The sequence below is a fragment of the Chelonia mydas genome, chromosome 7 (assembly GCF_015237465.2).
Source record: "Chelonia mydas isolate rCheMyd1 chromosome 7, rCheMyd1.pri.v2, whole genome shotgun sequence".
Classification (NCBI taxonomy): Eukaryota; Metazoa; Chordata; order Testudines; family Cheloniidae; genus Chelonia; species Chelonia mydas.
Window position 1 is genome coordinate 98,173,366 of NC_057853.1, and position 26,479 is coordinate 98,199,844.

Consider the following 26,479-nt stretch of genomic DNA (forward strand, 5'->3'; position numbering starts at 1 on the left):
GAGGCAATATGATATTTTCTGTCTTATTATCTGTCCCTTTCTTAATGATTCCCAACATTCTGTTTGCTTTTTTGACTGCCACTGCACATTGAATGGATGTTTTCAGAGAAGTATCCACAATGACTCCACGATCTCTTTCTTACGCGGTAACAGCTAATTTAGACCCCATCATTTTATATGTATAGTTGGGATTATGTTTTCCAACGTGCATTACTTTGCATTCATCAACACTGAATTTCATCTGTCATTTTGTTGCCAAGTCACCCAGTTTTGAGAGATCCTTTTGTAGCTCTTCGCAGTCTGCCTGAGACATAACTATCTTGAGTAGTTTTGTATCATCTGCAAATTTTGCCACCTCACTGTTTACCCCTTCTCTCAGATCATTTCTGAATATGTTGAATAGTACTGGGCCCAGTACAGACCCCTGGGGGACACCACTACTTACTTCTCTTCATTCTGAAAACTGACCATTTATTCCTACCCTTTGTTTCCTATCTTTTATCCAGTTTCCATTCCATAAGAGGCCCTTCCCTCTTATCCCATGACAGATTACTTTACTTGTCAAAGGCTTTCTGAAAATCTAAGTACACTGTCCACATGCTTGTTGACCCCGTCAAAGAATTCTAGTAGATTCCTGAGGCATGATTTCCTTTTACAAAAACCGTGTTGACTCTTCCCCAAAAATTATATGTTCATCTATGGGTCTGACAATTTCGTTATTTATTATAGTTTCAACCAGTTTGCCCAGTACTGAAGTCAGGCTTACCAGTCTGTAATTGCCAGGATCTCCTTTGGAGCCGTTTTTAAAAATGGGCTTCACATTAGCTATCCTCCAGTCATTTGGGACAGAAGCGGATTTAAATGATAGGTTACAGACTCGTTAGTTCTGCAATTTCACATTTGAGTTTCTTCAGAACTCTTGTGTGAATACCATCTGGTCCTGGTGACTTATTACTGTTTAGTTTATCCGCAATGGCCTTATCATCCTTGAGTGCTCCTTTAGCATCTCGATCATTCAGCGGCCCCAATGGTTGTTTAGCAGGCTTCCTGCTTCTGATGTACTTTAAAAAAAATGTTTCTATTACATGAGTCTTTGACTAGCTGTTCTTCCAATTCTTTTTTGGCCTTCCTAATTATATTTTTACATTTCATTTGCCAGAGTTTATGCTCTTTTCTATTTTCCTCACTAGGATTCAACTTCCACTTTTTCAAGGATGCCTTTTTGCCTCTCACTGCTTCTTTTACTTTGTTGTTTAGCCACGGTAGCACTTCTTTGGTTCTCTTACTCTGTTTTTTAATTTGTGGTATGCATTTAAGTTGAGCCTCTATTATGGTGCCTTTAAAAAGTTTCATGCAGCTTGCAGGGATTTCACTTTTTGCACTGTACCTTTTAATTTCTGTTTCACTAACTTCCTCATTTTTGTGTAGTCCCCTTTTCTGAAATTAAATGCTACAGTGTTGGGCTGCTGTGGTGTTTTCCCCACCACAGGGATGTTAAATTTCACTATTACCAAGCAGTCCAGCTATACTCACCTCTTGGACTATATCCTGTGTTCTACTTAGGACTAAATCAAGAATTGCCTCTCCTCTTGTGGGTTCCAGGACTAGCTGCTCCAAGAAGCACCTGTCATTTTAGTTCAATAATAATTCACCCTATACTAGTAAAAATAACATAGCATTTTGTAAAATGATGAAATCTTAATATAAAAATTCAATGCATCCGTTAAGTCTTTGCAGAAAAATGGGCAAAGACCACCAATATTTTGTGCAGATTATAAGGTACGCAGTTTAATTAAGCTCTGCTGTACTGAATTTTGAAGGAAATACTAATTTTTTAGAAACACTGCAGAATAAATTTAATTTTGTATTTAATCTTGATTTAGTTAAATCCTAAATCCTAATTTGACCACAGGGATAGTACATTTTGGTATAATTTTCTTTAATGAGGTAGGCAATGATTACTAGCAAGAAATACCTAGGAGATTAATTAAAGCTTGTTTTCATGACAGGGACATGATTTCCTGTTATGAGATTAAAACTGATTTTTCCAATATAAATATACTCTATTTTAAAATAATTGCCAAAATAATTCCAATATTATTCATATTTGGATAGAATTAAACAACCACCATTTTAAAGGATTTAATAATGTAAATAAATACTACTTAGATGCAGCAATAAAAATGTAAACCCACAAATGCTGCCAAGTGGTTTAGACTCAAAATTTGCCCCACCTTCTAGGTTGTCAAATCAAATCGAGCCCAGGTTGATAGCGACTGAAAGTTACTACCAGAGACCATCCAATTGCCATTAGGTCGCCTATGTGAAATGAGTTGGTGATCTCACTTCAATTTCTAGAAGCCATCACAAAATTCACACTACCACAGGAGACAAGCCTGTTAGTTTCAGCAAACTGACAAGGACTGAACTGATCCGGATGCTGAATACTTTTTCACTTGAAGAAGGGGCCCTTTCAGGTCAGCACTGAGATACATTGATGATGCAGATGTAAGGACTCTTGCATTGCCTTTGCTGTATTTTTTTCAGTGGACAAACAGAGGATTTCATTTTCCAAGATGATTTGTGAGCATTACATGCAGTACTTCTGGTTTAATGGTAAAGCTGTGCTTAGGCACATAGGTTAGTTTCCTGGACTTTTCCCCCCTGTCCATTCAATTACGATTGAAGAAAGAAAGTCTTTTGTCCTTGAATGGAAGAATTGAGACCACAGGTCTCCAAAGGTGGATTAAAACAAGAAAATAAAGAGTCCTCTAGGTACAGAGACTTAAGGCAGAAGAACAAGATGAACTGTTGAGAAATATCTCATAGGAAGGAAGTAGCTACTTTATTTCTTTCTAACGGCAGCAGCACTAAGGGTACACCAGAATAGCCTTAACTTCAAGTTTACTGGCTTAAATCTCCATCTTAATTTAAATATGTTTAAAGCAAAAACCAGGATTAACCAGGCTGAAGAACATTGGAAGTTAGCAAACAATTGCTGTAACTGCTAAGACAATGGAGATAAATAATGTACAACTGAAGCTGATTAATAATGACTTCTTAATAGTAGTACTCTGGATAAAGGTTTCGGTACCATTTTTCTTGCTCACCGGACATTAAAAAAACAAACAATTAGAGACACTGACAATAGGTATGCTGCCTGTCACAATGTGTGTTCTTCTAATGAGACTTGTATGCCCACAAACTACGTACTGTAAAGGACTAAAATGTATCAGATAGGTGAATTGTGGGGTCAGTTTACACTAAACTAAACTGTCTACGTAAAATGAATATATATTTACACAGAGTGCAATGAAAACAAAAATGTTTAACATTCCATTTTAATTGAAGATGTTGATACAGCTTTGTATTTCTTCTGAAAAATTACTTTAACATAGATCTAGCATGACTTTGTTAAGTATAAAGAGAAAGTCAGAAGCTTTTAATTGCTCCCACTCCATTGCTGATTGCTCCAATGTAATCAATAAATGAATCATTTCTTGCAGTATTTCAGTTCCCATCATTAGCATTCGTGTCCATTTCCATTAATTGTCTCCCTTCAGAATAGATAACAATTCACCATTTTCCTTTAGTTCCTGTAAAGAAATTATAGGATAGTAACTTGGGGCATGTATAACCTCTGACAAATTCAACAGGGATAGTTTTTAGAAAAGAAGATGAAACTGTCCACTATTCAGGAGGAGACAGACTAAATAACCCACTAGAGGTCCCTCTCAACCACAAGTAATTTTTGTAATTCTGTATTTAAACAAAGTTTTACAGAACATAAGACACCCAACATGCTACACAAAGGAAAGTAAAAAAATCATGATCCATCAATAGAATTTGTTGAAGTGTAAGACCATGAATTGGTGTAAATTATAATTTAGAAGTACACGTATGCCCTAATCTGGTTAGTTAACTTCAGTTCAAATTATAAATCATTCAGTTAGTCTGGTTCAGTTAGTGTGAAATGTTTTTCTTAGATGTATACAGAAAATATCTACAAGCAGAATATTTGTGCATATTCAGTCATTTTATAACATCTCTTCAAATTACTGTAACTGCATATGTCTGTAGACAGACATAACTGCATATGTCTGTAGAATGTATCACTAGAGCGAGCTCTCAATAACAGATAATCCAATTCAGCTGTTTATTTTTCAAAAACTACTGCTGAGTAGAACACATTCCAACTTCTTTAATGCTCAAAATTATACTTATTGATCAATGTATGAGTTAACCCAAAATTGTGGTAAGTAAATAAAATTTTTAAAAATCATCTATATAATTTAAGTAACATCAGCTTATTTTCAGAGCTAAATGAGATGTATCGATTATATCTTCCCAGGAGTTACAATGTGTACTAGCTATAAAACATTCAGACAAGAATAAACTCAGGAGTATTAGAGGTTTAGAAGACTCTGCCTGCTCTGTTACAAAAATCAAAAACCACAGTAACAAATGCAGATCTATTTTTGTTGCTTCAGGGTCTGTTCAAAATACTACAATAACCTTACATTTTTTTCAGGAATGAAAGTTTGCTAGAAAAAATGTCTCACCACCTTATTTGAGAAGAGCAATGTCAAAAGTAAAACTAAAAAGAAAATGAAACCTGTAACAATGCACCCACGGGGTAAAAATGGTCTTTATAGTAAAGGTAGCTGACTGCTGTCAAGAAAATACATTTCATTGCTATATCAGAGTATGTGAGTATGCTGGAGATTTAAAAGCTCCTTTCAACCATATGTTGAAATGACAGTCACAGTAAAACCAACCAAGTCATTCAATTTCAAAATCTAAGGCCATTACATAGGAGCTTATGTATATGGCAGTTTTAAAAACTATTTTTTTTTTTTTAGAAGTTCACATTAGAAGAGCCAATTTACATTTTAAACAGGAGTCATCGTCCTCCCTCCCCCGCCTTACCTTAACAATATCCAGCCCTCCAACAAGTTCACCTTTCACGTACAACTGAGGGTATGTTGGCCAGTTTGAATATGTTTTTAATCCTTGCCGCACCTAAGGAAAATAATCTTAACTTTAAGGCTCTTCATAGCAGCTTTAGTAGTGTAGTAGACATAACAGTGACATCTGTGGGGCGGAGGGGACAAGATAAAGACTCAGACTTACCTCTTCGTCCTCCAATATGTCAAATGTCTCAAAATCAACACTATAAACAAAGATGAAAATGAATTATGCATTTTTGCAACATAATATCCACAAAAACATAACCAATTTATTTGTTTTCACACTACCAGATAGCCACCATCCAAAATATAGGAGACACGCACAAGATCTTTATTTATAATCTGTAAGCAAGAGATTGCAGAAAGTCAGCTACTTAAACAGGAGACAAATGACATCTGGTAATTAGCTATTAAATACTCCAAGTGACACATACTTATTTTACAGCTAAAACATCTTTTTTAGCATCTATATCAAAATCAAAAGTTAGTATAAACGAAAAAATATCCATTTTCATTGAAAGACTACTTACGCTGACTAGACAGAGTGACATGTTACACAAGAAAAACTGAGTATTTACTTTAAGTGTGCAAAATAAATGTGATATTCAAGATCATTCAGTTCACCAATACAGTGCTTAAGAATGGAAAAAGTTTTAGACACCAAAATAAACTGTATTATACAGACATGAAATGGTCTCAGGCAAAGTTACTGATCCATAATGGTACACTTATTTTGTTATTAATTCCTTGCACTCTGACTAGAGTTAGTTCATAAACACCAGACAGTTGGCAAATTCTTATGCTCTGATTGGGTGAGGGGGATTGACACGCATTTGTATGAGGTGTTTCTGAACTCTACAAACCTCCATTCTCTGATTGGCTACTACTCTCACAGTTGATTCAGAGGGCCATAAATATAGTTGATTACCCTTGCTAGTCACACATCTAACCAGAAAAATAATACAATATAATTTTTTTTAAATGGAATTATTCAAGGGGGAAGCTGTTAAGCAATTCTCAAGGGACAAGAAGGAGCTGCAGGGGAAGATGGGAAATCAGACATTAGGCATGGCAAAACACTCAGAATCTGAAGCAGCCATGTTTATTGTGGGCAAAAGGGAATTCTAGAAGAAGTTGCTAATCAGAGTGCAAGGATTTTTGTAGTCGACAATCAGATTGCAAAGAGGAGAGGATAAGAAGGGCATTCACAGTGCTTGCTGTTAGTTAGCCTAGCTACCACCAAGCTAAGTAGTTACTTTTCATTATTATTTCATTATTATCAAATTAATTAATTAATTAGAAAGTAATGTAACATATAGTGTACTCACTGCATTTAGTAGCCAAATAAATTTAAGTAGGGATATAAGTTCCATTTTTATTACAATTATCAAATGCCAGCTGCTTTTCCATCTCTCTCACCAGTGATTATTGAGCTAAATAGTCAGCAACAATTATGGATCTGAATTAACTAGCAACTATTTGCACTACGCAACGTCTCACGCAGAACAAGAGAATTACATGTCCAGCAGTAATCAGGAGGAGTAATTCACTAATATGATTAGACAGTTAACTTGTTCAACAGACCTTTAAGTGTGCTTAAACTGCCTCCCACATTCCAGCAATCACCACTGGCAGACGTTAATCTTATACTAAATGTACTGTGAACTCAGTCACCACACCAGGCATCTCTCCCTCTTTCAATTTCACTTTCCACTAAAACCTTCTGTTTTTAGGGCATTAATAAGATGCCTCCTTTAAATGTTTATAAATATATTTTTAGGTGAGGGAAAAAGCCATTCGCCCATTAGAATGATTCAATTTACTATTGCTATCTGGCATTTTTCCACCTTGTAAGTTTACTTATAAACACTGCACTTTTATTCATTACAAAGCTGTTATGTTTTAAATAATACCTACATACCCAGTGCTGTTTAGGATTTCTATAATTTGCTTGCTGAATCCACATTTTGCCATCTAAAGTGAGAAAAAAAACTTATTAGACTACAACACTATTTTTCTAGTTTTGTGAAGTTTTAAAGTTCTTAAGCCAAGAAAATTCCAACTTCCAGATTCTCATATCACAACCCAATTAATCTATTTTATTTCTAATAAATAACCCCTCTTGATGTTCACTCTCTCTGCTGTCCTCCTTCCACATTCACCTTTTAACAACTACATTACATTTGCTCTGCCAAGTTTAACTTTGCAGAGCAATATGTCTCTCCCTCACTTGCAAACACTTGTAAAGTGAATGAAAACACTGAGAATCATCTCCCTCATTTCTTCTGTCCTGAGAGCTACTGTTTTGACAGTTTTCCTTAGTGAAGTCATTTTCCACATTCATCCATTTTGATCTTGAAAACTGGTTACAGCTAGGATGCAGGTTATTTCTTAAGAGTATTCAAAGAGAGCCAAAGCTAAGAAGTTGCCCAAGAAGTACACTACTTTTAGATCCACACATTTAATAAACATGTAAAAAAGAGAAGCTTACTATTCCCCATAATTTTTTCCCCTTTACCCATCACCGTCCATTTTGCAAGACAGGCAGCAGTTTTCTGGACTGAGTTGGTAAATTCTGCATCTGTACAAACACTCATTCTCATTTTGAAAGGGAATTATCTATTTTAGCTTATTCCCAGATGGGACCCTGCTCTAATCAGAATCTACACACATTATTTATTCCAGACTACCTGCCCCTTCTTCAAGATTGACTTTTTTGGCAGCTCAGACACAAAAAACAAAAAAATTGAACTTTAGGCTACAGAGCCTCTCTACACCTCGCTGTTTTTAAGGCTAATGAGTTAACATCTCCCTTCAGGATTCCAGCACTTCCTAACATGGTGAGTCAGCAGAAGTGCCACAATTATGACACAGAGGTCACAGAATCCATGACTTCCATTGATCTCCGTGCCATTTTCTGCCCTGGGGTGGAGCTCCCAGACACCCCACTCTGCCCACCCTCCACAGATCCCAGCCCCCGCAAGCAGTGTGGAACCCGCCAGAGCTCCCTGCTGCCATGGGCAGCAGGACCCCCAGAGCTGCTCAGCCGCTGCGCTGGGGAACCCTGGAACTCCCACTCACCACAGCGGCAGCGGGGGACCCCAGAGCTCCAGCAGCAGTGTGTGCTGAGCTTAACCTGCCTCCCCATTTTGTTAGGGATATTTTTAGAGAAAGTCAGGTCAAAGACCTCAGTGAATTTTTGTTTATTGCCCATGACCTGTCCATGATTTTTACTAAAAATATCCAAGACAGAATCTAAGCCTTAGTTATAAGTAATATGGAAATTGAGCTCATAGAAAAAAAGAAGAAATTAAATGAAAAAGAGGGAATCATACATGGAAGAGCCTAGTTCCCCACCTGAAACAGAGCTCCCTCTGTACATATAGCAAAACTACTGCATAAACATTTCATGAAATCAGATTAAGCGGGGGGAGTCATCACCTAGTATCCATCATTCCGATCGACAGGTTACGTTTATTTTCACCCATACCGCTGTACCTGCCTCGTTACAGAGATGCCAGTTTATGTATGTGACACACTGAGAAACAAGCTAAGCTTTTGAGTTAGTCATTTATTACCATTTCAATCCTAATTATTAAAACTTGTCTGCCTTCGGTCTTCACATTTATTTTAGTCTGGGTGGATAAAAAATGGCAGTTCAGAAAGACACCATCTCACACATGTAAAGGAAAACAGTAGATCATTTATGGTATGTAGTGCCATAAAATCATCCAGCATCTTTTTTAAGCTATGCGGAAAATTTACATAACCAAAGCAGAGAAACTAAATTGAATAGGACAACAACTCAGCTAGGCCACAAAGGGGGATACCTAAAGAGATGTCTAGGATTAACATGGCATGTAATAATCAAAGGGTAGGCCTCACCTGTGAGAGTCTGGCTACATAAGCAGCAAGAGAGAACTAAGAGTGATCTATTATCTGCTAAACCCAAAACTATCAGCACAGGGACTTTTGGACTAAAACCAATAGGAGGAGACAATTCAAACACAAACAGTATAAATGATGTAGATGAAGCTGATGAATGTAACTAAAGTTTTAGCAAGATGATTGCTCAGCTGAGTCCTGATACCTGTCAGATAAATTATAGATTGCTTTGTACGGTCTGTAGAAGCAAGTCAGACAGATAACTTCCTGATATCACTCCAACTTCAGTAGCCAGAAAGAAAAGAGGCTCAACGGTCCCTTCCCTGCAGACGTGAGCATCAAAAGAAATTACTATTAAACCATTTTGGAGATCTTTACCTGCTTGTTTCCTTTCATAAAAAGCATCACAGAAGCTTTGTTTGTCAGAACTTTAAGTCTAAAATAGAAAAAAATTATATAAAATATCTCAGTTCAGTTGTTAACCTATACTTTTGATCTACTTCTTCAGTAACATACATAAGAAAGATAGGAAGATAATTCATAGGTTTAGTAGATATATTTAAAGCTGTATTATAAACAACTGAATTTATTTATATTCCATTCTATTTCATTCTCTCCCTAAGCCACTGTAAACCATGATATTACTTTTAAAGCAATGATTTATTTTTCAAGATTAAATTGCAAATACCTAGATGCATCAAACTTAAGGGGCAAATTCCAAATTGAATTGGAGATACTTTTAATACAATATCCAGAGCTGTGTGTATCTAATCACAGATATAAGACAGGCAAGGTGGGTGAGGTAATCTCTTTTATTGGGCCAACTTCTGTTGGTGAGAGAGACAAGGTTTCGAATTTACACAATAATTCTGTCTCTCTGAAAGACCTGAAGAAGAGCTTTGTGTAAACTCGAAAGCTTGTCTCTCACCAGCAGAAGTTGGCCCAATAAAAGATACTACTGCACCCAGCTTGTCTCTCTAGTAGCAGTGTTGGTCCCAGGACAGAACAATCCTGCACAGTTACAGATATGTAATCTCTATATAATATTTCAAGTGAAGAACCTAGCTATTAGTGGTTCAACCTCTTCTCATACATTAGATAAAGTCTTTGCTAGTATTCTATGAAAAGTTATGACAGACATCCAATAGTCAAACCCATTTCAGTTGAGATGGTATTTTAATATTTTTGGTTGCTTACTTGCTAAGCATTTACTGTTCCATAACATTTTTACAGGTTCATAACAACCTTTCCCCAAATTCTCCAACAGGAATTTTGAGGGGTCATATACAGAACACTGAAGTCCCACAACATCTGATAAAATAGGGCATCACATTTTATGAACTTCTAGGAGAGCTGCCAGGTTGTAGAAAATATGCTCCATTTTATTTGTATTTTTAAATTTCCCATTAGGCTTAATTCTTTGCTTGAATGAGTAGAGAGCAGGGGCCATAGGGAGCCAGCTGCAGCTCTCTAATCCTCTAAAGGGGTAGAATTTCATTACAGACACATTAGCAAAGAGAAAGAGTAGCATGGTCAAACACCTAGGTTGCCATTGTTCTGTTGAACTTTCCCTTCTGCGTTGATCACAGAAGTCAATTAGCCAGAGATTCACGAGTGAAAAATGTAAAAAGTTTAATTACAGTGCTGTAAAAATACACTTTGGTTTTCAAGGGAAAACTGGGAAGCTGGAAGACAGCTATGGAAAGCTGAAAATTAAGATGGGCAACAAGCCCAACTGTTTCAAGATGAGTACAATAATATAATTATACAAGGATTGGAGTGGATCTAGAACTTCAAGCCTAGCTCTATGAATAGGAGTTCTATGATTGTCCTGCAGTGAATGGACAATTGCCATTTTGCCAGTGTTAAAGTATCAGAATGAGTGAAGATTTTAAATCCTTGTCTTACAGCTCTCGTTGCTTCTTTAGTGAGACATCCACCTGAACCAATCTTAAGTGACTTAATTAAAACATATTTAGATCCTGTATATGCATCCTTTTCAGGGATGGAAGAACTGACATCTCATACTATGAGCAATGGAGAAAAGAAACAAATTGTTTTTGCTGCAAAGACTAAACAAAGCAGAAAACAAAGCATGAATTGAATGGTACAAATTCAGAATTAATTTCTGAGCTTGCAGGTTGGCACGGGGGAAGGAAAAGATGAGCAAAAGCACCTCTTGCAGAAAAAATTCAATTTGAAAAAGAAAGTGACTCAGAAGGTATAACTCATCACCCAGTAGAACCAGTCAGTTTTGCTAGAGGGGATAGCTCACTCAGTAGTCTAAACATTAGGTTTCAAATATTGAGTCACCTTGGAGCTAATGGTTCAAATCTCAACAATGCAGGTTAAGCTCTTTATCCTCAGAATAGTCTGAGTTCCATGTAGTTTGCTGTAAAGAGGTGTTTAGGATTTGGGGGGGTGGGTTGTTTGTTTTTTAAAGATTAAAAATAAAAGGTCTGTTCGCTCTGTGCGGATATTTAAGCGCCCATAAGCAAGGGTTTGTCCTGGTATTACTGAAATATTTCAGTGCTTATTACCCTTATCCATGACAAAACATAGTGCTGTTCATTATCACAGTATTTTGTTATAGTTTCTGTACTCTACTGAAATTTATGTTACTGTGTATTTTCCTACCAATATTTTCAAGTACTTCTACTTGTTACATACACACACAGTAGTACAAAATATAGTCCTTATCCTGTAATCAGATATAGAGGGGTCAGACACTATAATACAGCATAAGACTAAACCTGAATATATTCAATTGCAGAATCAAGGCCAAAATGAGTAACTAAAACTTGAAAAAACCTATTGCATTATCATATTATTTGAATAGTATGAGTATTAAGCACAAAGAGTAAATTAAAGGGTATGCACTCATCTAACTTTTGCATTTTCTGACTTGTAAATATTTAACTGTGTAGTCTAAAAGTGCTTTATTGTAATACAGGTTACAGAGTAGCAGCCATGTTAGTCTGTATTCGCAAAAAGAAAAGGAGTACTTGTGGCACCTTCGAGACTAACCAATTTATTTGAGCATAAGCTTTCGTGGACTACGGGTCACTTCCTGGGATGCATCCGATGAAGTGAGCTGTAGCTCACGAAAGCTTATGTTCAAATAAATTGGTTAGTCTCCAAGGTGCCACAAGTACTCCTTTTCTTATTGTAATAAAGTAGACCTTCAGAGTTATGAAAACCAAAGTTATGAACTGACCAGTCCAGCACACATCTCATTTGGAACCAGAAGTATGCAATCAGGCAACAGCAGAGACAAGAAAAAGCAAATACAGTACAATACTGTGTTAAACATAAACTACTAAAAAAAATAAAGGGAAAATTTAAAAAAGATTTGACAAGATAAGGAAACTGCTTCTGTGCTTGTTCATTTCAATTAAGATCGTTAAAAGTAGCATTTTCTTCTGCATGGTAAAGTTTCAGAGCTGTATTAAGTCAATGTTCAGTTGTAAACTTTTGAAAGAACCATAACGTTTTGTTCAGCATTACAAACATTTCAGAGTTATGAACAACCTCCATTCCTGGGATGTTCATAACTCTGAGATTCTATTGTAGTTTGCATTATATGTTATTTCCCAAGTGTGGTTTACCAATGCTTCAGTGGGAGTGGGGATCAGACACTTCCAGAGCTTTATAGATACCCAGTGTCGCCAGCCTCAGACTATGAGTAGGTATTTTTGTGTCAATATTTGCCTTCAGAGAATAGGTGTAACTTGATAATTCAGCTTCCTCTTTAGTGTTTTAATGGTGTGATACATATAAGAAGAGAAACAAATTCCCACTACGTGCTAGCTATTGCTATAAAATAGGAAGATGCTTCACATATTTAGAGCTTATGATTTGTTTGGTTACCAGGCTTGGCTTAGCTGAGCAGCCAAATTTAAACAGAGCATATGCTCAAAATGGGAAGACTCAAGAGGCCAGACTAGCTTCTAGATACTAGGTGTGCCTTGGGAGATTAAAAACCCACAATGCATCACTAAAAAGCACATAATGTCAACAAAGGAGACAACAGCTGGAACTGAAAAGTGGGGAGCGGGGCTACATAATTATACCGTATTGACACCATAGTAATCAAATCTATCCCCAATCAGACTCAAAAACTTTAAAAAGTTACTTGTAGAATTACAACGTTTTCTATAAAAGGATTTACCTATGTTTTCCTTCTTAAAAAACTAGTTGTTATTCAAAAAAGGAGAGACTGGAGGAAATCTATGTGCCCTATTTTAAATGTAATAAAACTTGTAGTCAAAGTAAATCCTATCAAAACAGCATACCCAAATGATTACTTCTATATATGATCACCCATGTTATCTACAATTGAAGAGGTAACTAAAAGATTCAATTACTTCAAATGAAAGACTGCAGCATTACAGTAATTTACTTTTTAAGTGCTGATGTATTTCTGAGAGTCAGAATATGGATGTTGCCTCTAAACTATAACACACTGCTAAAATAAAGATATAATGCATCATACTTGTCTTCCAATTTGTGTGTCTTGGGACAAATTGTGTCCAGTTCTCCAGAAGCCTCCAGTTCCTGAAAAACAGGTGTTCAGATTTAGAAAGAGATGGTTACATACACACACTTTTAAAAATATGCAAAATATTAAAAAAAAAAATGCAGATTTCTCAATTTCTAACCTTAACAATATCCAGTCCACCTATAAGCTCTCCAGCTACATATAACTGTGGATAAGTAGGCCAATTAGAGTATGTTTTCAGTCCTTGACGTACTTCTTCATCAGAAAATATATCGAAACTGCTAAACAGAATGTTATGTTTGTTAAGAATCTCCACCATTTGTCTGCTGAAACCTGGATATAAAGAGGATATCAATTAGGAGGTGATTACTTTAAATTATATCTATTTTTAAATAAAATGTTCTCGTGGCTTTATGAAAATGTATTTGGTTAAAAAACGTACTACAGATCTTCACAATAACCGCTCCCTACAATGTTCTATGGTGCTTCTTCGTCTTATTTTAGAGTATTAACATGATAAAATAGGCAATGAATAAAAATGGTTTTATTACTGCAATTATTAAACCTCAAAGTATCTAGACAGTACGTATGTCTGAAGTCTGCCTGCATAAACAATTGCATTCAGTAACTTTAGCGTACTACATTTTGGTAGAACGTCTTATGGTTAAACTTCAAAGAAATCTATTTCCCTAGTCTGTGACTTGTCTAGTCCTCCTCCTTCCTTCTGCATCCAAAAGGAAAGATACTCTTTGCCCTTCTCCACATCTTCTGCTCCCCCTTCTCTTTTCCCCCCTCACCTTGTATTCCTGCAGCTCTTCTTGTTTTCTCCCTCCAGCTACTGCCAGTCTCCCCCAAACACCAAAATAAAATAGTTGAAACTGACTGACTAAAGAGCATGAAAACTGCTATTCAAGCCTACTGGGTGGCAGTAGTTTGAGTTTTAAAATGGCTTTTTTTCTGGCTCCATTTCAGCTGCCACAGCGGTGACACTGTTTTCCATCCCACATCACAACAACTTGAGGTTTTTTTAAGTATTTACATTCATAAGCGTACATATTCTATTGTACTTGTCACACTTTTTATTAGGTACTATGAAGTCATGCACTTTTCTTCTGATACTTTCTCATTAGCACATTAAGTACTGGACATTAAATGTATAAAATGGGTTTTTACACCCTATTATGAGTCTGTTTTACAAAAAATGTTTCTTTTCATAATTTGTGTTCTAAGAAAATATACAATAATGAATGTATCCAAGTCTTCACACACACATTAACTTTTTACAATTCTGTTCACAAAATTTAACATTCTTTACGCATAATAAACCATTCTTTACACTAAAAAAGGGACACAAGCTAAAGATCATTTTAAAAAAATCTTCTGTCATAACCACCATCATTCTAGATTATTAAAACTGAAAAGTAAATTTTAAACATTTTCACTATTTAGACTTTTTTTTTTACATTTCTATAATAAATGGAACAAAAGGAATTCTTAAATAAAAATAACCAGACTGCCACATAAAAATAACTATTTGATTTCAACTTGCAAAATCACCTATTAATTTTTTAAATATGGATTTGCATTACAGTTTTCTGCAGTTTGCATGATCTGCACTTTGTTGAGATGAGGTACTGATATGTATATGTATGACATCTAAGTGTTAAGTTCATGTACAGCCTGAAGTAAAAACATGGATTCTGAAATTTCTCATTCATCTGGGAGTTCATTAGTAAACAGCTAAAGGGTGATTGCTGATGGTTATTCTGTTGCCAATACATTAACTCATTTCTATTGAACAAGGCTGACAAAAAGCTTCATTTTAGCTATAGGCAATTACATGCAGACTAGAAAGATTGATTGGTTGTGTTTCACTTTTAAGGGTTAAGTAAAAGAATGGAAATGTTATGCTTAGGGATAAAGTACCAATACATATTTACTTTCATAACAAAAGATTTAGGTTGAATTTCTGAAAAAGACGCCATACATGTAATACAAAGAATTAAAGTGTGAACAAAATGTAAGTGTATATCCAGACAGCCATAAATACCACTATATACTTTATACTGTTAATGAGAATAAATAAAATTGTAATACCCATGAAACAAGCAAACCAATGCAGTCACAGCCCAAAAATCTCCTGAAACAAGATTACATGTGTAGCAACAAGATACAACAGCCAGTGAACACATGGCCAAGGGAACAGACTTCACTCAACACTATACTGGAGTTGTCTCTCTCAATGAAGTAATGATTAATTACAAAAAAAGAAAAAAAGATTCCATATCCCACCACAGGAGAGGGTTCCACACCAGAAGCCAAGTGCACTCATCTACCAATTCAAATCTGTTGTGCCTATCAAAACAGAGTTTGTTCACAACTATATTCATCCTTAGATAACCACATGGAGCATCTTGTAATTATTTTACATTCTTTTTACTTATCTAATGCCATTGTCATAACAGACCAGTTTTATCTTTGACAATTTAGCCTTTTTAATATGGTAAGCTCTCTTCTCATTAAAAGGTATGCATATTTTAATAACTCTGCCAGCACCAGCATGCTATAGATTTTTCTCTCCAACCAACACCACATTCTATCTTAAGTATCTTATCTGCAGAATTGGACTAACTACTAAATTAACCTCTCTTCAATCTAAGTTACAAACTCCGGCAATCCTATATACAACTGCAAATTTTCACTGATAATCTATGTTTTAATACATAAATCTGTACTATGCAAGTAAACAGAGCTCACTGTGTATTTTTCATAGAATGTGTGACAGTAGTAAAGTACAAAATCTGTGCAAGTTTGAAAAATACTGTATGATATTACAGTGCATGGTTGTATAATTAGAGATTTTATGCAAAAGCACCAAAGAACCAAAACTGTGTGTGTAATTTTGATTTAGGCTTTTCCTGTTTTTTTGAGCACTTAACTATGCAATCTCAATGATCACTTAATCTCTTACGTTTAAACTTGGTTCAGTCCCCTCTGTGAAATAACGAACCTCTGCCTCTGCCCAAATACACATTCAGTACACTTCATTATGTTGTTAAAATTAGCCTCACATACATGTACAGATATAGCCTTTACAAGTTCAGCATGCAATTTGCAAAAGCTCATGCCTAGCTTCCTGTTTTGATACAGGGGTGTTCTTATAAAAATTTCAAAGTTTCAGGAAGTTCTCAAAGCAGAAGGGTCAAAGTGAAAACTTTTACTTAACCTACACAATAGTAGTAACTGTCTCCGACACTATTATTATGAAAACTAAGACATTTCACTGTCATATTGAGTATATGTAAATTAAATACAAAAAAGCTAAGAAACTGAGATTTTTTTTTTTTTAAACACACAAACAGTCCTAATCTATATTCTCCCATCGGAGTGAATTAAAAGAAATGTATTTACTCTAAATTAAATACATTTTCCTCTATAAAAAAGCCTATTTAAAGTTACATTTGAAATTATGACAACCTATGGTAAAACCTAAACTAGGGTTGCCACCCATCCAAGTTTTTCTAGGGCAATCCAGTTTTTGGCATCTGTGTCCAAGTGTTTTAAAGAAAGTTTAAAATAATGTTTTAAAGGAAGTCAAACCACGGAATTGGTGGAAGTCACTGCCTAAGCACCTGGAACCAGAGTTCGTTCAAGCTTCTGATTGCAGTAGCTTCCTCTGCAGGCAGAGAGAATATTTTCTTCATTTCAATTTATTCAACTAGTTCAGTCCAATGACTAGTTCATTTGAAACTGGGAAACAGATTGGGAGCTGAGAAAGCAGGAAAGCTTGGCTTCCTCTTTCAAGCTATGAATAAAAAAGGAGGTGTGAGAAGATGACAATTTCTAGTCCAAAATTTCGAACAACATGGCGATCAAAAACAATTAGGTTCAATACACTAACTAAAGATAATAGTTTCTTTGATTAAGAAATGTATGGATAAACTTTTTTGTTCTTCTGTATCCAGCACATTTAAGGTAGTTTTATTTAACTAATAAACTTAAAAGTGCTGTTTGTATATTTAATTGTATTCCAAATTCCATCCAAATGGTGTTCTACACAAATGACATATAATAAAGAAATATCATTTGCCATTTTCTAACATAATAAAAAATGTAAAAACTAAAAATCTGAATAAGTATGTTAAGCTACATAGTTGCTTAAATAAATGTCTACAGATATAGTAGATGCTCTGGTTAGCAAAAAGTAGTACCAAATTTAGTGTAAAGGCTACAGATGGTTGCAGATCAACATTTGAATGGTTACTAACCAACGAGAATAAACTTTTCTTTTGGAAAATAAAAAGTACAAATTCAAACCAAAATTAAAATCATTTATTTAAATCAAGGCTTCTTTCTTGCTGATTTAAATTATGATTAAAATCTGTGATATAAATCACTGATTTAAATCAATTCACCCTGGCTCCCATTCACTGTAAGTAACATACTGGGGAAAACCAAACTGTATTACAAATGTTTTGCAAAGCAAAAACCACATATTATAGCCAAGGTAAGAAATTTATGAGTGACAGAAATAAGATTATTGGGAAATAATATGCTATTTGGGATAAAGACACAGGTGCTTAAAACTATCTCAATTCTTTATTGCATATGAAATATGTGTGATGCGTGTGCAAATACTTATGTATGGGCTTGTTTTGTTCACGGTAGGATTTTAAGGTGCACACATAGTTGTACAGTTAACATATGTGGGGTGGGGTGGGGGGTTTTGAATGTTCAGTTTGTTACTTGTTAAACCATTTCTACCTTAACCCATAGGTGCTGGAACGAGGGGTGCTGGCTTGAAGTGGTTTCCATTATATACTGGGTTTACAGTTTTAGTCAATGGCTCAGCACCCTCACTATAAAAATTGTTCCAGCATCCCTGCCATTATGATCTTGTGAGACTTATTAATCTACTAAAATGTAGCAGCATTATAGGAGTTAATAAGGAAAAAAGACATCAGATCAGATGTTCGTATTGCATGAACCATCTCTCCGCCCATTTACAGGATCCTGCAGACCACTTAATCAACCATTCATAATCCTGTAACATTCCCACAGCACTCAACAGTTGTTCATATGTAAAAAGTGATTTTTAATTATTTTCTTTTAATTCAATTAGCAGTTGGAGGTGGAGCCAATACCATGTGACCAACCAGCTCTTCAGATACAACCAAGCGATCCATAGACAGAATCTGAAGACAGCTTTATGAAATCATGGAGTCTCTCCCTGCCAATGCAGCATTGTTCCTTATAGTACACATTATGTAGTGTTTTGTCTGGTCTTTTTTAAAATCCCAAACAATGGTACTTTCCACCATTACTTTCCTTTTAAGATTGTTTCACAGCCCAATACATTTCATTGGCAAAAAGTTCTTCCTCCTACTCAGATTAAGTTATTTTAATTCCATCACATCACTCCCATTTACTGCACTCAGCTACTCTGGTTAATCTTCAGAATACACGGACTTCCTTCCTTCCCCCATCCACAAGTGATTGCTTAGGCAAAATATACATATTTAGCTCTTTAAAATCCTTCTTCAAAAGGCTCTTGGTCAGTTGTGTTGCTCTTTTCCTAAATCCCTCCAATCTATCACCATCAGGCCTGTTCCAAAGTTCACTGAAGTTGATGGAAAGTATTCCACTGACTTTAGCAGGCTTTGGATCAGACCCATGGTGACTAGAAATGAAAGTACTATTCCAGCTATTATACCACAACTATACCAAGAGGTTCTAATAACTCCCTGTCCCAGGACATGATGCCTATGTTTGCAGTCCAAAATAGCTTTTTGTAGTTATACATATTGCAAACTCAAATCGCTACCACTCCCTCCCACTGAACTTGTGTGTTTTGAATAGCTTTCACCTTCTTTTCCCTCTCTTCTATCCCAGTGTAGTACTGAAGCTTGCATGGTTCCTATTTAATTCTTGTTTATGTTCTTGCCATTTTCAGTTTCTCTAGGTCCTGTTGTACTTTTTCCTCCATTTTTACTATTTACTCAACTCTTCTCAATTTGGCTTCTTTCATGAATCTCATGAATATGCTCTTATCCTGATCACTAAAGAAGATAGCAAATAAGTATGGTCATCACTTTGGTACCTTATTAGATACCTGTCTCAAACACTGACCCTTCCCTGTTACTTATTGCCCTTTGTTTCCAGTCAGTCAGTCACCCATTTTTCAATCCACATGGGTTCTTATCCAAACTAATTTAATTTTTAAATTATAATTTTGAGGAATTGTATCAAAGTCAGTTTGATTTTTAAATTCATTATATAAATATATACGATTTTATTTAAATTACAGAAGAGCTAAATTTAAAAAATTATTTAAAATTAAATTTATATTTTACGATAACCTACGTTAAGGCCTGAATTTACTATAATCTATTAATATTATTTTCATTTAATTACAATTATTTGAACAGTACATGTTTGCTACCACGTTTTCAAGAAAGTCAAATCACTGAACTGGTGGAAGTCACTGCCTATGCACCTGGAACGAGTGTGTGTTGAAGTGCTAAACTGGTTTTTGACAGTAGTAACCTCTTCTGCAGGTACAGAGAATACATTTTTTTCAGTTTATTCAGCTACTTCAATTCAATGACTACTTTACTCAAAGTTAAGAAATCAACCGGGAGTTCAAATAAATAAATAAAGGCAGGACAGCTTGTTTTCTTCCTCTGATCTACAGACAAAAAATGAGGTCGGAGAGGATGAGACCTACTAGTTCTAAAATCTTGAAAAGCATAACGATCAGAAACAATCAGTTCAATATACTAAACAGAAATACTTCCTTTGTTTAATAAATCAGTGAGTTTTAAATGAAAAATGTGTTTTGGTAAACTTTTTAATTGTATGCTGACAAGAAAAAACAAAGTAATTGTTTTTAAGTAACTAAAAAAAAAAAAAAAAAAAACTTGAAAATGCTATTTGTGTCTTAATGTTCCTGAATGTCTCTCCAAACAGAGCAAGCGAAATCACTAGTAAAACCTTCAACATCCAGTAAATAATAAATGCATCATTCACCATTTTCTACCATACTAAAAATGTAAAAATTAAGAATCTGAATAAATGTAAGTTAGGCTATATAACGGTTTAAATAAATACATATAAATTAGTATATCCTCCTATCAGCAAAAAGAAGCACCATATTTAGCATAAAGGATATATTTAGCTGTAAATCAACATGTTTTAAATGGTTACCAAACAATGAGACTCAAACTTGCTTTAGGAAAATAACTAAAAAATACAAATGCAAATCAAAATTAAAATCAATTATTTCAATCACGGTTTCCTGCTGGCTGATTTAAATCCCAATTCCAATCAATTACTTAAATCATTTTGATTCAAAGAAATCCCCTCCAAACAAAGTGTTTTACCATAGGCAGCAGGTGGAGCTCCCCACCCCGGGGAGGCTCGTCCCCAGGTCTGCCCCTTCCCCCAATGCTCTCCCCACAGCCAGACGGAGCCCTGAGACTCCCCCTCCTCGCCCCCCCCACCACCCAAAGTCAGAACCACAAGCCCTCCTCCGCGCCTGGAGGAGCCCCGGGCCGGCCAAAGCCGCAACCCTCTCCCCGCCCAGAGGAGCCCCGGCCAGGCTGGCCAAAGCCCTGAGCCGAGCCTCCCCCTGCCCAGAGGAGCCCAGGGCCAGCCGCAGCCGCACCTCCCTCCCTCCCCCCAACCCACCCAGGGGAAAAGCGTCTGTAGAAGACGCTTTTGATATGTCCCATGCAGGTTCCGTGGCGGCTGAGGCGGCAGTATGTGCTACCTCAGCCACACCAGAACCTGCAGGGGGCATAATAAAAGCAAAAACTTCGCCGCCAAACCCCACAACTGGGGGTCCAGCGACCATAGCAGTGCCTATTATACCTGCTGCTCATGTGTTTTACTAATATCCGGATATTATAGCTGGGATTTACTAAGGAGTCTACAAGGCATAGGCGCCCATCTCCCACTGAAACTCATCGCTTCCAATCTCTGTATTCCCTCATTAATGTTGTAATTCTATCAAAAAAGAGCAATAGTATTTGTCTTGCAAGATTAATTCCTTATAAATTCAGGCTATTGCTCAAAGTTATCTCCTAGATGTTTACTGAGGTCTTATTCTTAATATTTATTCTATTGTTTTACTATAAACAGAAGACGTACGGAACATTAATTTACAGCAGTGGTCACCAACAAGTTGATCGCAATCTCCGGCCGCTAAAAGTCTGGCGGTGCAGACTCCCTGGCTGCCCTGGTCCCACGCCACTCCCGGAAGCAGTCAGATGCCCCAGTGGCCCCATGCCGGGGGGTGGGGGGGGACGGGGGGACGACACCAGGGGTCTCCGCACACTGCTCCAGCCTGTAAGCACCACCCCCGCAGCTCCCATTGGCTAGGAATGGGGAACTGGGGCCAATGGGAGCTGGAGAGAGGGGCAGCACACAGGGGCACGTTGCTTCGCCCCTCCCAGGAGAGGCATGGGGCCAGGGAAGCCAGGAAGCCTGCCTTAGCCCCACTGCGCCGCCAACCGGGAGCCACCTGCGGTAAGTGCCACCCGGCAGGAGTCCACACTTCAGCCTTGAGCCTCCTCCTGGAGCCAGCACCCCATATCCCCTCCTGCACTCCAAGCCCCTGCCCCAGCCTGAGCCCCCTCCCAGAGCCAACACTGCCCCCGCCCGGAGCCACCTCCTGCACCCAAACTCTGTCCCAGAACTTGCACCCCTCACCCCTTCCTGCACACCAATCCCCTGCCCCAGGCTCAGCCCGGAGCCCCCTCCCATACTTCAAACCTCTCGGCCCCAGCCCAGAGCCCGAACCCCCTCCCAAACCCCAACCCCCACTCGGCCCCAGCCCAGTGAAAGTGACTGAAGGTGGGGGGGAGTGAGTGACGGGGGGGGGGATGGAGTGAGCAGGGTGGTGCTTCGGGGAAGGGGCAGAGTAGATCTTGGGTTGCACATAAATTCAGAAAGTGATCTTGTGCATAAAAAGGCTGGAGACCACAGATTTACTGGCTCACTCTTGTTGAAAACTGGCACCATGTTGTTTTACTTGAGCCTGTTACCTCCCCTAGCTGACCACAATTTGTCAGCTATAAATGTCAGTAGCCCAATAAGGTTGTTACCCCACACTTTTGATACTCCAGAAATCATGTTATCAGCACTTGCTTTTTTTTAGCTTTATGTTCTAATTTTCCCCTCCTTACAATTTGAGATGCAGGGTTTGGACACAGGAGATGGTGAACAGTAGAGGGTCTTGTGGTTAACACACTGGACTGACGCAGGAAATCTGGGTCCTCTTCCAAGCTCTGCTACAGATGCATGTGACTTTGGGCAAGTTGCTTAGTCTTTCTATCCCTCTGTTCCCTATCTGGAGCAACGGAATAATAATACTGTCTAACTTCATGGGGGGACTGTGAAAATAAATTAGTGTTTTGAGGCGCTCAGATACTTTAATGCAATGGTCCACAAACTGTGGAGGTGTGCCCCCCCCAGGGTGCAGAGGAACGTTAGGGGAGGCACAGTGGGACTCAGGTCAGTTCCCGTGGGGGATGGTGAGAGAGCGCAACCCAGCACTGCTCCACCCGCAGCTCTGCTCCAGCTCCGCCTCCCGGCCCCGCCCCCAGCCTCGGCCCTCTTACTCCCTTCCGCATCTCCCCTCTGTCCTCCCCTCCCAGCGCTGCAGTCCTGGTTTGGGGGAGGGTGTCACGGACAGGGGTAAGGGGGCCATGACCCCGAAAAGTCTGGGGACCTCTGCTTTAATGATACATGCCACAAACAAACCTATAAATAAATCCTGCAACCAATCCCTACATAAACAAGCCCTGTTACATTAAATAAAATTTCAGGGTCCTTACCACAACGAGGCTCCTGGGGAGATCCTTTTATAAACACCATGCAGGGTGCAGTATTGGTCAATTTCTTCAGACGTACGTTGAGGTCCTCTTTTGCATTATCATTAGGGCCAGCTGAAATAGTACTGCTAGATGCATGGCGCTGGACTTTTTTGGTAAGCTCTGGGGCATGGGCACCATCTAATCTGTCAATTTTCTGAGAATTCTAAATAAACCAAGAGAGTAGCTCAGTTAAGAAGTATTAACTAAAAGCGATCTTTTAAACTACTAAAAATTGGAAGTTTTAATGTATTCTATCACTACATATTATAGGTTTTCAGATAAGCAGGCACAATGGGTTAGCATACTGACCCTTTACCTCTTTAATCCCAGCAAAATTCTAAAACTGAAACTAGTCTGTTGGCCATAGCATTGTCTGTACCAAATAGACTTCTTAAAGCTTGTTATAAACAACAAAAAAATATATACATTAACAAACAGAACCAAACGTGCTATTTCTACTAGATAATCACCTTTTAATTGTTTAGAAGCATTACACTGAATAATTCAAACAGAAAAGTGAATGAATTGTGAACCTCACTAGACCAAGCCTAACACAATACAAGAGAAGAGTGTTATGTATCTCAGGTATTGTAAAGCCATATATGAATTCCAAGGCATTTCAAGGAGGTTCTGAAATATTAAAACTGGCCATTCTTGTGCCCAGTAAAAAAAAAAAAAAAACACACACACGAGACACACAGACTGTTAACAGCTTCTACATTAAGTCAACACTAAGAAAAGGGAGTTCTGTTCTTTTTTTAGCACTGAAAAAAAAGAGTAGAATGAACATTTACTAGTACTGAACTGCTGAACTTGACAGACATTCATGTGAGCGATATGCAATCCATTTTCTCTTACCTTAAAAAACAAGAATGTTGGAACAGAACTAATTTCATATTTTTCAGACACTTCAGGCACAGCTTCAGCTTCCAGCTTAAAAGTCAGAGAAAACATGGTTTTATTTTCATAATTTTCTTTAAGTTTTGATTGTGCATGTCAATCCTTTTTTACTGTTCTTCTCAGCATTTTATGTTTAAAAAGGAGTTTGATGCAAAAGTTTGTAAGACATTTGCATTTAAATGAGACTCAGTGGGCTGGCATGTCATCCAGTGAGCCTGCACAGTGTCAAAACAGGTTCAGGGGTTTTTATTTTGTTGCACATTTCAAAAGATGCCTAGAGGCTGTGAATAAAATTTTTGGTGCACTAGTGACCTAGTAAATTTTCAATCATATGCAGCTACTACTATATTGAAATCCATAAATCATTGACCCCAGTTATGTCATGATTACAGTGCTTATTTTCTGCCCACAGCAATTCTTGCTGTTTGCTCTATTGACTAATTTCAAGAGGCAGTACATCATGACTGACATTTGCAGCCTTCTGCAAATTATGAAGCAAAAAGGAGTATTTCTTCAATAAACTATTGATGTCTGCTAAATTTTACTTTTAACTCTTGCAAGACTGCTGGATTCTAAGTAGAAAGCTTGTTAGACTATTGGTCCAGAAGCTTGGTTATCATTAAAATGCATATTTGAAATTCCAGAAGATAATTTTTTAGCAGACAAATATAAATCTTTTTATTAACCCTATCCGCTGTGTGCATTCTGTCTCAGCTGCTGACTTCAGTGACAAAGTTATTTTTGGGGTTGTTTTTTGTTTGTTTATTGTAATAAATGTTGATTTCCTGTTAGCTCTGAAGACATTAAGTGGAAAAATAAAGGTATAAATAAGGTGGTAGAATAGTGAATATAAATACATTTCAAGGACTAGTAAACAGAAACCTTGTGATCCCATTTACAGGTGCACAAAGCCTTGCCAACTACTCTTTCTGCAAACTGTACACTGGGGCTTTATCAACAGCAACTGGAAAACCATTCAGGGTTGCTGATTTCTTGGTCAGAAAATTAACATTTTTAGAAAATGTAATAATTGGCTATTCAGTTTCTGGCTCTCTCCATATAGTTTGAACATTGAACATTTTAGCGTTATTTGTAAAAGTAGATTTTGGTTTGTTACACCCATAAGGCTTTTAATCTTGTTACAACTTTGGATGCAAGGGAAATAATTTTACACCTGCTCAACATCCTGTTAGTTAGGGCTAGGGAACCTCCAGCCCGCTGCCTAATTTATCTGGCCCATGGCAAGTCTCTGTACCATGGGCCAGAAGCCCTGAGCCTCAAGCCCCCCCCCCAACCCCCTCCCATGGGGCTGGTGCCGCAAGCACTGGATTGCCCCGCTGTGGGGGAAGCTAGGGTTGCCAAGCTGTTAAAAGTGTGGTCGGCTCTGCGCAGCTCCCGGAAGCAGCCGGCATGTCCCTACAGCCCCTAGAAGCAGGTGTGATCAGGGAAGCTCCATGCACCACCTCCGCAGCTCCCACTGGCTAGGAACAGCGGCCAGTGGGAGTTGCAGATGCGGGCAATGCACAACCATGCAGAGCCTCCTGGCCGCGCCTCCGTCTAGGGGTTGGAGTTGCTGAATGCTTCCAGGAACAGCGTGGAGCCAGGGCAGGCAGGGAGACTGCTTTAGCCCCAGTGCGCCCCCGGCGGGGAGCCACCTGAGGTAAGTGCTGCCTGGCCAGAGCCTGCATCCTGAACCCCCTGCCCCAGGTCGGAACACCCTCCCGCACCCTAACTCCCTCCCAGACCCTGCACCCCCATCCAGACCCGAACCCCCGCCCACACCCAAACTCCCTCCCAGAGCCCACACCCCAATCCCCTGCCCCAGCCCTAAGCCCCCTCCCACACCCTAACTCCCTCCCAGACCCCGCACCCCAACCCCTTGCCCCAGTCCTGAACCCGCTCCTGCACTCTAAACCCACTGGTCCCAGCCAGAAGCCCTCTCCTGCACCCCAAACCCCTCATCCTCAGCCTCACCCCATAGTCCACACCCCCGGCTGGAGCCCTCACCCCTTCCCACACCTCAACCTCTTGCCCCAGCTCAGAGCCCCCTCCCACAACCTAATCCCCTCATTTCTGGCCCCAATCCGGAGCCTAGGGGAAGCCCCAAGCCTCAGCGCCCCTCCACAGGGCTGAAGCTGCAAGCACTGGCTCGCCCCGCTGCAGGGGGAAGCCCCAAGCCTCCTCCCCACCACAGGGCTGTGTGTGGCCCATGACTGATTTTTTTTGTGGGTCAATGGCCCCTAATAGAAAAAAAGGTTCCCCACCCCTGCTGTAGGCAATCAAAAAAATGAAGGTTCCAGAGAAGAATCAACGATCTTCTCTCTCTCAACATGGGCCTGATCCAA

General features: G+C 38.3%; 1 protein-coding gene across 2 annotated transcripts in view; it reads right to left on the reverse strand.

The window, feature by feature from the left end:
- Positions 1-3,325: 3,325 nt before the first annotated feature.
- Positions 3,326-26,479, reverse strand: part of GLRX3 (glutaredoxin 3) — a 35,319-nt gene continuing 12,165 nt past the window's right edge. For both annotated transcript variants that reach the window (XM_027819551.3, XM_037904418.2), the window contains exons 3-11: positions 24,093-24,167; positions 23,196-23,397; positions 13,517-13,689; positions 13,351-13,412; positions 9,234-9,291; positions 6,892-6,944; positions 5,134-5,173; positions 4,930-5,022; positions 3,326-3,596 (exon numbers count right to left, since the gene is read on the reverse strand). In XM_027819551.3, coding sequence (XP_027675352.2) covers positions 3,546-3,596; positions 4,930-5,022; positions 5,134-5,173; positions 6,892-6,944; positions 9,234-9,291; positions 13,351-13,412; positions 13,517-13,689; positions 23,196-23,397; positions 24,093-24,167 — 807 coding nt within the window. In that variant the 3' untranslated portion in view covers positions 3,326-3,545. The remainder of the gene's footprint in view (positions 3,597-4,929; positions 5,023-5,133; positions 5,174-6,891; positions 6,945-9,233; positions 9,292-13,350; positions 13,413-13,516; positions 13,690-23,195; positions 23,398-24,092; positions 24,168-26,479) is intronic.